The 15,156-nt window shown below is 38.9% G+C and overlaps 1 protein-coding gene across 21 annotated transcripts in view; it reads left to right on the plus strand.

Moving 5' to 3' along the window:
- SEC31A (SEC31 homolog A, COPII coat complex component) overlaps window positions 1-15,156 on the plus strand; it is a gene marked incomplete at its 5' end in the record, with an annotated part of 91,216 nt that overhangs the window by 63,521 nt on the left and 12,539 nt on the right. For 8 of the 21 annotated variants that reach the window (XM_080674932.1, XM_080674913.1, XM_080674921.1 and 5 more), the window contains 3 exons: window positions 3,681-3,854; window positions 7,215-7,341; window positions 9,887-10,180. In XM_080674932.1, the coding sequence (XP_080531058.1) occupies window positions 3,681-3,854; window positions 7,215-7,341; window positions 9,887-10,180 (595 nt within the window). Of the gene's footprint in view, window positions 1-3,680; window positions 3,855-7,214; window positions 7,342-9,886; window positions 10,226-15,009; window positions 15,049-15,156 lie in introns of all 21 variants that reach the window. The other 13 variants (XM_080674912.1, XM_080674930.1, XM_080674916.1 and 10 more) reach the window with 3 other exon arrangements.

Here is a 15,156-nt window from a genome sequence, read left to right on the forward strand (position 1 = left end):
TACAGAGAGGAAGGGAGAGGGATAGAGAGTTAGAAACATCGATGAGAGAGAAACATCGATCAGCTGCCTCCTGCACACCCCCCACTGGGGATGTGCCCGCAACCAAGGTACATGCCCTTGACCGGAATCGAACCTGGGACCCTCCAGTCTGCAGGCCGACGCTCTATCCACTGAGCCAAACCGGTTTCGGCTGCAGTTGGTTTTATATACACTTACATGTAGGAGACAACTCATATTTTTCTAAATTGTTAATAAGCATATTAAGTAGAATAGAAACTTAATCTTTATGATGATTTCAGAGAGGAAGGAGAGGGAGAGAGTGATAGAAACATCAGTGATGAGAGAAAATCATTGATTGGCTGCCTCCTGCACACACTGTACTGGAAATTGAGCCTGCCACCTGGGCATGTGCCCCTGACCAGAATTGAACCCAGGACCCTTCAGTCTGCTGGCTAATGCTCTAACCACTGAGCAAACCAGCTAGGGCTTTGATGAATTTGACTTAATAGTTTTATATGACTTTTTACTTAATACAGTCTCATGTTTTTTAAATTATTTTTTTAGAGGGGAAGGAGGAGATGGGGTGGGTGGGGGGGGAGAGAGAGAGAGAGAGAGAGAGAGAGAGAGAAACATAAACATTGATTAGTTGCCTCCTGCATGTGCCCAACTAGGGTCTCCTGCATGTGCCCTGACCAGGCTGGGGAATGAACCCACAACCTAGGTATGTGCTCTGACCAGAAATCGAACCTGCAACCCTTCAATGTACAGGCAATGCTCCAACCAACTGAGCCACATCAGCTGGGGCAGGTCTCATTTTTATATTATTGAGCTATAAGATGACTTTATTTTAAGACTAATTTAATCTAAGATCTTTACATCTTCTAGCCTTAGAATTAAACGGTTTATTTTCAATACTATTTATAACCATGTACATTTTCTTTCTTTCTTTTTTAATGTGGAATGCTTCACGAATTTACGTGTCATCCTTGCACAGTGGGCCATGCTAATCTTCTCTGTATCGTTCCAATTTTAGTATATGTGCTGCCAAAGTGAGCACCACATACGTTTTCTATACAGTAGGTCCTTGGGTTACGTCGGAGATCCGTTCCTACGGCACGACGTAATGCGATTTTCGTTGCAAGTCGGAACCCACCTACATAAGCACCTATGACACTCACATGGAGCATGGACACAGCAGTAATGAAGTGAAACAGTAAAAAAATTTAAAAGAAAGATAACAATTCCTGACCTTTACTTGTGGTAAATAAATAATAAAAAACATAAAGCACATATGTACATACGTTGAAATGACAGGACATTTTTTTTTTTTATAAATAAATGGGAGATGGCGATGTAACCACGAAACGACGTACATCGAGTCCGACATAACCCAAGGACTGCCTATTCATTATTCTTTATGGTTTTCTTTGGACTTTTAAAGAATGTTTTTTATATAAATATAATCTTAATGTTTCTTCCTCCTATGTATCTCAGTAGACCCTTAGTATTTTCTGGGGGATATGTCCTGAGATTTTTTTTTTTTTAAATATATTTTATTGATAATTTACAGAGAGGAAGGGAGAGGGATAGAGAGTTAGAAACATCGATGAGAGAGAAACATCGATCAGCTGCCTCCTGCACACCTCCCACTGGGGATGTGCCCACAACCAAGGTACATGCCCTTGACCGGAATCGAACCCGAGACCTTCCAGTCCGCAGGCTGACGCTCTATCCACTGAGCCAAACTGGTTTCGGCCTGAGATTTTTTTGATATCATCATAGTATATAATTACCCTCCATAAAAGACAGTAAAGAATAACTAAAATGTCTCAATGACATGAACTTACAGAAATCTATAATTTTAAAGGTATTGAAATGAATTCTTGCTGAAATAGTTTAACATTGCCTTTTTGTTATTAATATAGAACCTGTATATAGTCATTTCATATTGTAGATCTGCAGATCTGTAGAAGTTTCTTTGAGTTTGACATCTTATTTCAAACATATTTTTTTAATATTTTTATTGATTACAGAGAGGAAGGGAGAGAGAGAAAGAAACATCAATGATGAGAGAGAATCACTGATTGGCTGCCTCCTGCACGCCCCCCACTCCCACTAGGGATTGAGCCCACAACCCAGGCATGTGTCCTTGACTAGAATCGAACCAGGGATCCTTTAGTCCACAGGCCAACGCTCTATCCACTGAGCCAAACCAGCCAGGGCTCAAACATCTTTTTAAATTAACTTTTATCTCTTTCTTAGAGCATCACTTTCTTTCATCACCATCTTTAGCAGTTGATTCTCTTTTGGGGCCTTTTTTCTCTACAAAGCAACAAAGTTATATTTTTTAACAACTTTTGTCATTTGTGAGCATTACTCAATTATAAGAAAATAACAGAAGAGCAGTGATGAGAAGTGACATTGATCTTGCATGCCACCATGTGGTCAGCATAATTCAAATCACTGTGTCAGTTACATTACAAGTTACACTATGTATAATGGACCTTTGGTGTCAAGTCTTGAGTATTAGAACGATGTCAAAACATAATGTGCCAAGGTCTATCTGTATATATATAAAAGCCTAAGCGACCATTACGACCAAATGACCAGAACGACTGGAACGACCAGTTGACCAGTTGCTATGATGTGCACTGACCACCAGGAGGCAGACGCTCAACGCAGGGCAGCTCCCAGCCTGGCCGGCCCCCCCATCAGCCCTGATCAGGGGGCTGCTGGCCAACCTCCTGCAGCCCCTCCCTCCCACCCTGGCTGGCTCCCTGATAGGCCTCGATCACTGGCCAGGTTGAGGGACCCACCTGTGCACGAATTCGTGCACCAGGCCTCTAGTTATAAAATACACAGCATATGAACGATCAAGCTTACGGTCAAACCTCAGTTCTTGAACATCTCTCATCTCTAACAATTCGGTTCTCAGCCAAGTTATTCATGGAAAAAATGTCTTGGTTGTTGAACAAAACTTTGTATCTCCACTCTACAACCCGTTCATGTTGATACCTGTAGGATCAGTCACGAGTTTCTCAGGGAACAAACAGAGGAGAGAATGTGCAAGTATGAGTCAGTTTACTGCTAAACTTTCATTGTTAACATCTCAGGAAATTGTGCTGTGAATATTTTTGTTCTTGTTGCTGCTGGGGTTTTTTTTTTGTGTGTTTTTTTTTTTAAATTTTATCCCATTCATGTCACTCTTTGCTTGTCCCTTCCCCTCAACCCAGACCCTCAACCTCCTTCACCCTGCCCTGGCCTGCTGGCCTGCTCCGCCCCTCCTGCCATGGGGCAAGGTGAAAGGCTGAAAAGGACAGACCAGACAGTATCCGGGGTCAGCACTGGGGATCAGGTGACCCTGCAAGGAGGTCTGTTGCTGCTTATTATTATTAAATACCTGTAATAAGTTACCCTGGGTCCTAAGAAGGTTAGTGATAGCAACAGAGTGAAAAGGAAAATTGTGAGAACAAAATAGAGGTCTGGAGCAGATGAATTCAATTTATATTACTTCTAGTGGGAAAAAAATTACTCAGTTTTTGAACAATTCACTTCTACAAATTGCTTCTCAAACAAGGTTGAGAACCAAGGACCACTGTACTTGAAGAAAATCAACATACTGTCATATATTGGGGTGAACTCTAACAATTTGCATTGTTTTCTTCCATTGCTTCTTATAGCCAAATATTGTGCAGCTTCGTGACAGACTTTGTAGAGCACAAGGAGAGCCTGTACCAGGACAGGAATCACCTCAGGTACCTCATGAGAGGCAGCAGCTGCCCAAGGGCAGGCCTGGACCAATTGCTGACCACACACAGATACCAAGAGTTCCAACTCAACAATATTATCCCCATGTAAGTGAAATGGTCCAGATGAAGTAGGAACATTTATGTATTTCTGTTCAAATTGGTGGTTTTAGCTTGTTGGGTTAAGAGACCTTATGCTATGATAAAACTAGACAACATATTGTTTTAATAGTACGTTTTATATTCTTCAGATATTTAAGATGTTCTTTTATTTATTTTTTTAACTTATGTTTTTTAAAATTAGCCCTTTAATCTAGTCCAATAGATTATATTTTAGATATACATTTAAGCTCTCTAGGGATATTTCTTATTTTTCCATCACTCAAACTTCCCTTACACATGTACGTTTGTTCTTGAAACTTCTACAATTTGATTCATTTACCAAACTGTAAGTAAAGTGGTGGCAACAATTTTGTGGTTAATTTTAGAAAATAGTCTTTTTTGAGTATTCTTTCCTGAATCATTAGTGTAGGTTTACTGTGTCTTCTGTATCAGCATGATAAGGAGTATTGAGAATACACACTTTTGGGGGGAACAATTTGGATATTACAGAAAAGTAAGTCACCACGGGTTTATGAAGCTGTAATTCACCGTGGATGTGAAAATGATTAAATATTTGTATTAATGAATTAATTAAATTAAAATTGCCAAAAGTTTAGTGGCATAAAATGTGTCCCTTATTGTCTTTTACTATTTCATGTAGAGACTTGTATTTCTAGACCATCAGATAACCTTAGTGTTCTTAAAGGAAAAGTATATTTTCATAAGTAATAAATGGTCTTGATTGAAAACAAAGTTAACAGGTAGTTGGCCCATTTTATTTTATAATTTTTTTTACTATGCCCATTTTATAATAGAACAGATTGCTAATAGAATTGACGGAGTCTTCTTTTTTTATTTTTTTTAAATATAATTTTATTGATTTCAGAGAGGAAGGGAGAGAGAGAGAGAGAGATAGAAACATTAATGATGAGGGAGAATCATTGATTGGCTGCCTCCTGCATGCCCTCCATTGGGGATCAAGCCCAAAACCCGGGCATGTGCTCTGACCTGGTATCGAACTGTGATATCTTGGTTCATGGGTCAACGTTCAGCCACACTGGCTGAGCGGCAGGGTCTTTCTTACATTTCATTGTAGCAAAGTAAATATAAAATCATGAAAATTTAAAAAAAATCAAATCATGCTTTTTGGTCTATTATACTTTTTTGGTGAGTACGTAAATCAAGATAGATTACATTTGGTAACAACTACAAAACTCTCTGTTTTAGCAGTTTTGTTTTTTATTCATTTGACAAATATTTATTGAGAGCCTGCTATGAGCACCTGTCCTTATTCTACCTGTTAGAGATATATTGGTAAATAAAACAGATTTAATTCTTCACTTTTGTGGAGAGTAAGACTAACTTGGAAAGTCTATGACAACGGTAGGGGAAATCAGGGATTGCTGGGAAAACTGTGAGGTGGAGAGGTCAAGTAATGAACCAGAGTTTTAAGACATAGAGCTTGAATTTTTCACTATTGTGTGGCTAATTAATTGGCAGTTTGGGACTAGAACTTCTAAGCACTGTGAGTTGGACCACACTGTCTCTCAGATACTGAAGTAGTAAGGCATTCTGTACATGGGAAGAAGAGAGCATTTACTCTTTATGTCCTTGGGCTTATCTGTCTTTCTAGGACAACACAAAAACATCAAGACTTTAGTTTTACTTTGACTTTGCAGTCTCATACTTTTAAGAAAAGAAAGACAAATTCAGCCATAAATTAAGCAGTAATTTTCTTGACTAAAGCTTATGCTATGCTGAATGAGGACAGTGGCTTATGGTTTTAAGGAATGTTTACTGGCAGGAGTAAAGGGTGGAAAGGGAGACCAAATTCTTAGGAGTTCTACTCCCACTTCCACCAGCACATCCCTGCTATTAGTTGTTTATGTATTGGAGTTTCTCCAAAGATTTACTTACACAAAAGATTTTGATGGCTTAAAAAAATATTGAAAACCTCTGGACTCTGGGGTAAGCAACATGGGATAGTGAAGCAGACACTAGCTTGGGAATCAGGAGACCTTGAATCAGTCCTAACTCCTTCACCAGTGAGTTGTATGGACCTCAGCAAGCGCCTTCATTTCTCTGGGCTTTGATTTTCTCGATGGTAAAGGGTGGGGATTAAACCAAATATTCTTTAATATTCTCTGTATGATTCTAAGCCTCATATGCAACTAATTTTGTTTTTGTGGCTCTAATGAAATCTAGAAAAGGGAATTTACAGCTGAACTAATAATAGTAGCATGAATACCATTAATGCTTCAAAATAACTTCTTTATTCAGTTACCTTTTTTCTCAGAATGTCTTCTTTCTATCCCTACTTACAGGACCTAGCCTTTCCCCTCTTATTCTTGACACTTGAATGGCATTGTTCTTTGTGCTTTGATTTAGGTTTCCATATTGATTTTTCCACTGCCTCCCTCCCCTTTTTTTTATTGTGAATGTGTGTTTTTCTTTTGGAATCCCAGCTACCTTGAAAGCAGTTGCCTGACTAATAATGCTGTCTTGCCACTCAATGTTTTGCTTTGCATATGGCTGTTAATGCATTTTGGGTTTTTTTTCTTCTTTTAACATTTTCATTTTTTTATTTTCTGTGATTGGTGTTTCTTTGTTCAATTCAGGTTAGAATTGCCCCTACTGTCACTACCTGGAGTAACAAAACTCCTACCGCCCTTCCCAGACATCCACCTGCTGCCTCTCTCTCTGACACACAGGTATATCCTTCATTATTCCTCTTAGAGCAGAATTCTGCTCACCTAAATATATATAGTTATATATTCTCTACCCCCTTTCTCAAGTTCCCCTTCCCCATCTCTTCGCCTGCTTGTTGCATTTGAATGCTTTTATGATGCAAAAAGCAGTTTTAGCATAATTAATTTTCTTACTCCTTTCTCCTCCTTTGCAGTCCTAAATTGTCTTGAGTGAGAAAAACATCAATCAACGTTCTAACAATGGTTTAAATCTAATTTCACTGAAGATTTTTCATTTTTCTTTTCTCTTTCTACCTTTTTTTTTTGAGCATTGCAGAAATTGAAGAGAAGCAGCCTTCCCTGTGGCATTTATACTTAACATTTTCAAAGTGTGGATAGTGGATGGAATATGTAGAGATGGAAAATCCTGGGGACTCATAAATATCAGTGACACTATTTTATGAGGCTATTAGTATCTGTAATCATTCATTCTAATTAAACTACTCAGAATGTGTTGCTCAGAAAATGTGCTCTGAAGAAGGTAGAATGTGCAAAATGCAATGTTTCTTACACAATGAAGTATTTTTTAATAGAATTCCATTTCGGAGATTATAAATCCATCGGGTAAGATTCTTGGTTCCAAATGTAATCCTTCTTTTACCATATTCTCATTTCTTAGGGAGAAAATCCTCCACCTCCAGGTTTCTTAATGCATGGAAATGTTAACCCAAATGTTGCCGCATCTCAGCTTTCCACATCTCCAGGCCATATGCACACCCAGGTACCACCTTATCCACAGCCACAGCGTAAGTAGTGACCCTGGGGTCCTTTCCCAGTAGCACGTCTTATCTAATATAGTAACTATTTACTTTGAGACTCCAAAGCCATGATCAAGTCAATTTTAACAAAGAAAGAACCAATGTATGTAGGGCTCAAGTCCTGGCTATAGAGAAACATGTTTTTCCCTAGGAAGCAACATGCTAGCAAACAGCTCCTGTGTCAGTCTATTCAGAATACTTGGCTCCTGTTCCTGAGCCTTTACTAACACCTGTTAAAGAAAGTCAGTTATCCCATGATCTGGTATAAAAAAAATAGACTTTTAGAAATTATTTGGTACATATTCTTTTCCTTCAGGCAAGATGACACAAACTGTTTTTGGATAAATGGTTCCAAGGGACGTTTGTTGTAGTTTTTCACTTACTTTATTTTTTTAAGAAATAGGCTTTATTTTTTTAGAGCAATTTTAAGTTTACAGCAAAATTGAAAGGGAAGTACAGAAGGTTCCAACATACCACCTGCCCACCACCACTGAAACTTCCCACACTGTTGACATCCTGCATCACAGTAGTACATCTCTTACAGTCATTGAGCCTACACTGACACATCTTTGTCATCCAAAGTCCGTATTTTAGGGTTCACTCTTGGTGTTGTACCTTCTGTGCATTTTTAAAAAAATCCTCACCTGAGGATACGATTAGAGAGAGGAAGGGAGAAAGAGAAACATCAGCGTGAGAGAGAAACATCGATTGGTTGCCTCCTGTACATGCCCCAACTAAGGATCATACTCACAACCTAGGTATGTGACCTGACTGGGAATCAAACCCTCAGCCTTTTGGTATAGGGATGATGCTTCACCCAACCAAGCCACCTGGCCATGGCCCTTCTGTGAATTTTGACAAATGTATAATAATGACATATATCCACCATTGGCTTTTTCCCCCCCAGGAAAATATTTGCCCTTGGAAAGTAATATATCACCACTATTTTAAAATTTAAATAAGCAGAAAATAAAAGTCTGAAAGGGGAAAATTATCCTACATAATAAAAGGCTAATATGCAAATTGTCCCCTTGACCGGGAGTTCAACAAGGGGGTGGGGCCGGCCAGCCAACCACCTGCAGCCCCTCCCCCAAGCCTGCCCCACCTCCAATTGCCTCCCCCACCCCGCCCCGATCGGGGGCAGCCTGCCAACTGCCCATGGCCCCTCCCCGCAGCCAGCCCTGACCCCAGTTGGCCCCCTCACCCCGATCGAGGGTGGGGTGGCCCACTAACTGCCTGCAGCCCCTCCCCCTGGCCGGCCCATGGCCCCGATCAGGGCAGGCCAGCTGGACCCCACCTGTGCATGAATTTATGTACTGGGCCTCTAGTGACTAAATAACTATTGCAAAAACAAGAGGCCATTACCTAAGAGCTACTCTTAATGAGCACATTCTGTGCTAACGTGAATGTTCTTAACATGGATACAACTTTTCACTCAATGTGAAAGTGCTGTCTTCCGAATTCAGGTTCTACTGGATTCACTCTATAGAGGTTCATACCTACCCCTGGTCACACAGAATGTGATGAAATTAAAATCTCTTATCTGAGTTCAGGTCACTGCATGAAAGTATCAGTTGGCTGCCTGATTACTTACTAACAAATTATGTACAGTATATGAAATATTATATAGTAACTAGAGACCTGTTGCATGAAATTCGTGCACTCAGGGGTTTGGGGTCCCTCAGCCCATCCTGCACCCTCTCGCAGTCCTGGAGCCCTCGGGGGATGTCCAACTGAGGGCGTAGGCCCGTTCCCCGTGAGGAGTGGACCTAAGCCGTCAGTCGGATATCCTTAGCGCTGCCACGGAGGCAGGAGAGGCTCCTGCCACCGCCGGTGCACTCGCCAGCCATGAACCCGGCTTTTGGCTGAGCGGCGCTCCTCCTGTGGGAGCACATTGACCACCAGGGGGCAGCTACTGCGTTGAACGTCTGCCCCCTGGTGGTCAGTATGCATCATAGCGACCGGTTGTTCTGCTGTTCAGTCGATTTGCATATTAGCCTTTTATTATATAGGATGATATGTAATTTCTCTTTGGATGTATAATTCCTCCATGGTTCCATCTGGTGGCTAGTAAGTGTCACTGCAATCTTTACACAGGAACAGGAAGTCTCAGCAAAGGGTTTAGTCTTTTTTAAAATTCATTTTGCTTTTTAAATTTACTTTTAAGTTACAGTTGATATATTAGTTTCAGCATAGTGACTAGACATTTATATATTTTATGAAATGATCCCCCTAGAAAGTCTAATATAGAAAAGGGTCTATCTTGCAGTTCTTGGTTCTGATGTTTCAAAGATTTTCATAGTCCACACCAATTTGAATGTAGCAGGTTTCAGATATGGGATCCAATGACTTAGTATATTTAGGGCATCTAAGTTATCAAAGCCTAACATATTATAAGTGTTCATGTTTGGTTATAACTTGTTAAAAGAAGTATGATAAAAACAGTTTTCATAGAATGAGATAATTTTGGTTTTCTGTTGCTCTGAATAAACTTGTGACTAATGAAAATTTCTATTTCTTCTCCTTGGTGTAGCTTATCAACCAGTCCAGCAGTATTCCTTCGGAACAGGGGGGTCAGCAACGTATCGACCTCAGCAGCCTGCTGCTTCTTCTGCTTCAAACGCTTACCCTAACACCCCTTACATACCTTCTGCTCCTTCCTATTCTGGGCAGTCTCAGCTGTATGCAGCACAGCACCAGGTCTCTCCACCTACCTCCAGTCCTACTGCTTCTTTCCCTCCTCCCCCTTCCTCTGGAGCATCCTTCCAGCATGGCGGACCAGGCGCTCCACCATCTTCAGCTTATGCACTACCTCCTGGAACAACAGGTACACTGCCTGCTGCCAGTGAGCTGCCTGCATCCCAAAGAACAGGTCTGAGCTTGAAAGGGATTTGGTTTGGCTCCCTCCTTTATTTTTTCATGAACACATGGGTGGATGGAGGGGAATTATTTCTAACTGTTTGTATACTGGACAGTGTGAGATGTTAATTAAGCTTTTATAACATTCTAAAACTATTTCAAAAAGTGATATTCTCCCATAATGAATAGTTGCTGAATGAGGAAAGCTTTAGAGCTTCAAAAGGGTAAGAGTGTATAATTTACATTGAATTCAAAGTCAGTGTAAGAAATTTTTTGTCAAGATAAGTGGTGGTTGGAATCATATTTAATAGATACTAATTTTTTTACTATGCTCTATGTTCTTCTGAGAATTTTTCAATTTTTAAAATTATTTGTGCCTTAAACTCACTCATGGAAATTAAACAGTACAGAGTCTTAGTGAGGTCGTATACATTTTATAATTACGTTTATTTGTAAAGGGGAGGAGATATGCTTATCTAAAGGAAAAGAGTAAGAAAACACAGTGACAGAATTGCTAACTCAGAGAAAGTCATAGCACAGTAGTGCACTGGTTCTCCATTAGGACAATACCACCCTCTCAAACATTTTAGAACTCTCTAGGTGCATTTTTTTTATTTTTAATTTTTTTTGTCTAGTAGTGTGGCTATACCTGAAAATTTCTAATTAAAATTATGATTTTTATAGTGAAATATACATGTTATTAATTTTCTCTCATGTTACAATTAGGGTATTACATTTATTTTTTATGGGTAGGTTATATTATCTGATTTTCATTTTTGATAGTAAAAGGGGCCCCAAAAGCATGTGCTATAAAAAGGGATCAGTGAATCCCAGGGTTAAGAAACACTAACATAGTGGTTAAGAATACTTCCTGGGTTGTATTCCAGCTTCACTACTTTCTAGTTATCTGACCTTGCGTAAGTTACTTAACTTCTTTAAGCCTCAGTTTCCTCAGAATAACAACAGTACCTAGTCAGAAGCTTATGAAGAAAATAGTATGCATTGATCCATTAAAAGGATTTAGGGATAGGGACAGCAAAATTTGTGGTGATAATACAAAAACCTCACTCAAAATTAGAGCTCTGTGCATTTTGGTTTTGGAAATAGTTTCTCTTTTATAACTGATGGTTTTATACTAGAGGGGCAAAAAGCTGAGTGAGTCTTGCTTTGTTCCTTGCTTTGTTGCTCCTGGGGGGTCCAGTATATATTTTTTCCCTTTTATGTGCTAAGCAGTAGATTTAATTACTGAAAGCATTTATAAAAAAATAGAATCTATTAAGAAAAAAAATTTTTATTTTTTAAGTTGATTTTTAGAGGGAAATAAGCAGAGAGAGAAACATGTATGTGACAAAGAAACATCAATCGATTGTCTCCTGCACCTCAACCAGGGATCAAACCCACAACCTGGGTATGTGCCCTGACTGGGAATCGAACCCACCACCTTTTGATGTATGGGATGATGGTCCAATCAAGTGAGCCACACTGGCCAGGGCAAGGAAATATTTTTTTCTAATAAAGTCTTATGGATCCAGAATTATACACATATCTCATCCTCTCTTTGATATGTAATATTAAAGTCCAAAGCACCAAAAATCACACACATACACTCACACACAACATGTATCATCTTTTACTGCACAAATAAAGTATCTAGAATTTTCAATACAGATACTTCAATAGGTTGATATTTTAGTGAGGAGTGCTAATTCAGTTATAGAGTTTAAAACTTAACCTTTAAAACCTGGGTGAGTGAAGATAGTATCAACATTGTTTCAGTGAACTAGAGTTCATGAGTGAAAGATGTGTTCAAGTAAATCCCCACTTAAATGGTGTGCAGGAAAGTAGGGAAGTGATTTATCGTTTATTAAATGTACATTGGACACATACCAGCACTTGACAAGTATTTTTTTAAAATATGTTTTTATTGATTTTTAGAGAGCAGAAGAAGGCGGGGGGGGGGGGAGAGAGAGAGAGAGAGAGAGAAACAGATGAGAGAAACATTGATTGGCTGTCTCCTGTACACCCTCTACTGGGGATCAAGCCCGCAACCCCGGGCATGTGTCCTGACTGGGAATTGATCCATCGACCTCTTGGTGCATGGGTCGATGCTCAACCACTGAGCAATACCAGCGGGGCAACAAGTATTTTCTTATTTAAATAGACATGAGGAAATCTGAGTTTTCTAGGAGTTGTATTATGGTCTCATGGTTGCACTGTAATAGTCTCCTAGTTGAGATACAAACCTAGGTCTCTTAGTCTTCAAAGCCACGTTCATTCTTTTTTACTATATTGTCTAGTCCTAATGTGATAGAAATAGCTATGAGGGTTAGAATTAGAAAAACCATGTTGCAACATGTTTCAGGTATTTATTACTTCATTATCTAAGTTAAATATTTGCATGGTTATCTTTTTCTTCTTAAGCAAAAGTGCATTTGGCTATGAGATAAAGTCTTTGCTTATGTACAAAGTAACAGAATGTTCTAACCTGGCTGAAAAGCAGAGTTGACTTTTAGGAGGAAGAAGCCAAACAAACTTTTTCAGTATTCAGCATGCACCAAGTTAGCTGCTTTGTTACCTCTTGCATGTTAATAGTCCCTTCTATTTTAATTAACAGTTATAGCTTTATCATATTTTATTTTTTGATTTCCTAAAATTTTTGCTTAGGTTATGTAAGTGATTGTGACTGGAAATTTTATCTTTGTTCTAATGTGTCTTAAATCATATCATGGTTCTCTGTAGGATTTAGGAATTCTGCTTGTCCATTGGATGATTCTTGACAGATACTAGGATTTTCAAACCCTCTGACTATTAGTGAACCACAAAGTAATATTCCCACACTCACAGAAACTAATGTTGCAGTCATCACAAAATTCATTCAGTGAATTATTTTTTATTCAGTAAATTCTTCTAAAAAATATATATTTTTATTGATTTTTTTTTTTTTAGAGAGAGAGAAAGGAGGGGGCGGAGAGAAACATTGATGATGAGAGAGAAACTTTATCCATGAGTTGCCTTCTGCACGGCCCCTACTGGGGATCAAGCCAGCAACCTGGGCACGTGACCTGACTGGGAATTGAACCATCAACCTTTGGTGCATGGGATGATGCCCAACCAACTGAGCCACACTGGCCAGGGTTAATTCAGTAAATTCTTAATGAGTGTCTGTTCAGTCTGTAATCACAATTATTCCAGATGGAGGTAAGGAAGCAGAAAAAGACAGTGCATTTCTAGTGTACAGCACATAGTTTTGGTATAAGTTGGAACATAAAATTTGTATATGGGCCAAATTTTGGAAAGCCTTAAATGTCTGGGCAAGACTTTTACACTCATACTAGAGGCCTGGTGCACGGATTTGTGCACTGGTGGGGTCTCTCAACCTGGCCTGTGCCCTCTCGCAATCCGGGACCCCTCGGGGTATGTTGGACTGCTGGTTTCAGCCTGATCCCTGCAGGCCAGGCTGAGGGACCCCACCAGTGCATGATTCCGTGCGTTGAGCATCTGCCCCCTGGTGATCAGTGCGCGTCATAGCTACCAGTCGACTGGTTGCTTAGGCTTTTATATATATAGCTGATATAAAGAAAAGTTCTAGTGAAGGAGTTTGAACTGCTCATAGGCATAGTTGAATTGATACTTGAGTGAGGCTAATCTGGAGGTGGTCCTACAAAATAGATTGTGGGAAGCATGGCAGAATCAGAGGCAAGGAAAACAGTCCAGGGAAAAGTCATGTCATATTTAAAGAGTATGAAAGAGATTTATCCCCATTCTGTAGTTTTTGAAAGAATAAAGATTATCTCCTCTTTACAGTTTTATAAAAGAATCAGGTTCCAGCCCTAACCAGTTTGGCTCAGTGGATAGAGCGTCGGCCTGCAGACTGAAAGGTCCTGGGTTTGATTCCGGTCAAGGGCATGTACCTTGGTTGCAGGCACATCCCCAGTAGGAGGTGTGCAGGAGGCAGCTGATCGATGTTTCTCTCTCATTGATGTTTCTAACTCTCTATCCCTCTCCCTTTCTCTCTGTAAAAAAATCAATAAAATATATATTTAAAAAAAGAAAAACAAATGTTAAAATTAAAAAAAGAAAGAATCATGTTCCAGATTAGAAAATACTGTGTTGATTTTTTAAAATACTGACTAAAAGTATCATTGTGCACATTTATAATGAACCTCCATAATACTGTCTTCTATAGCTATTCATGTTCTTCATGTAGCTTGCTTTACCTATTAAAGTATGTCTCTATAACATAGAAGTCAATTTAATTGTGTTTTTAAAAAATCATATTTAAATAGTTTGAAGACATAAAAGCAAAAATATTGAAAGAGGTTAAAATTATAGCTGAGACAAAACTGTGTTAAATTGATAAGAAATTTGAACAAGGATTATCTGGGCTGGAATAAAATATGCCTAATATATTTCATGGTTTGAGGTTAGGAGGATTCAGTTAGGCATATATTTGGGGGGGAATTAATAGACACATTAATTATAATATGTTAGGAAGAACTCTCCCCCCCAGTAATATTTCTGAGCTTCATTGGTCAAATCATAGACAAATAATTGATGCAAATGGAAAATTTATTTTAAATAAGAAGGAATAAAATTTTCTCTTTAAAGAGACAGCTAGCATACATAGTAAGAAAAAAAAGTGCTGTTTAGGAGTTGATTAGGTCTTTATTCCCTTATAAAGTTAGTTTGTTCTTTCTGGGAGCTGAGGGAGAGAGAAGAAACAATTATAAAATGGAAAGTAGAGTTTAGAATGTCTTTGATAATACTGTTTAAGTGACTTTTACATTTTGTCTACAGAAAATCAGTCTATGCAAGACCAGGCAAATATGTTGGAAGGTGACTTGGTTATAAAATACACTTTTGGAAATCTCTAAATCATTGAATGGAATTATTAGACATTCACAATAATGCATGTGAATTTCTAAGCTGATGATATCCTAAATC

The sequence above is a fragment of the Plecotus auritus genome (genome assembly GCF_963455305.1).
Source record: "Plecotus auritus genome assembly, chromosome: 1".
Lineage (NCBI taxonomy): Eukaryota > Metazoa > Chordata > Mammalia > Chiroptera > Vespertilionidae > Plecotus > Plecotus auritus.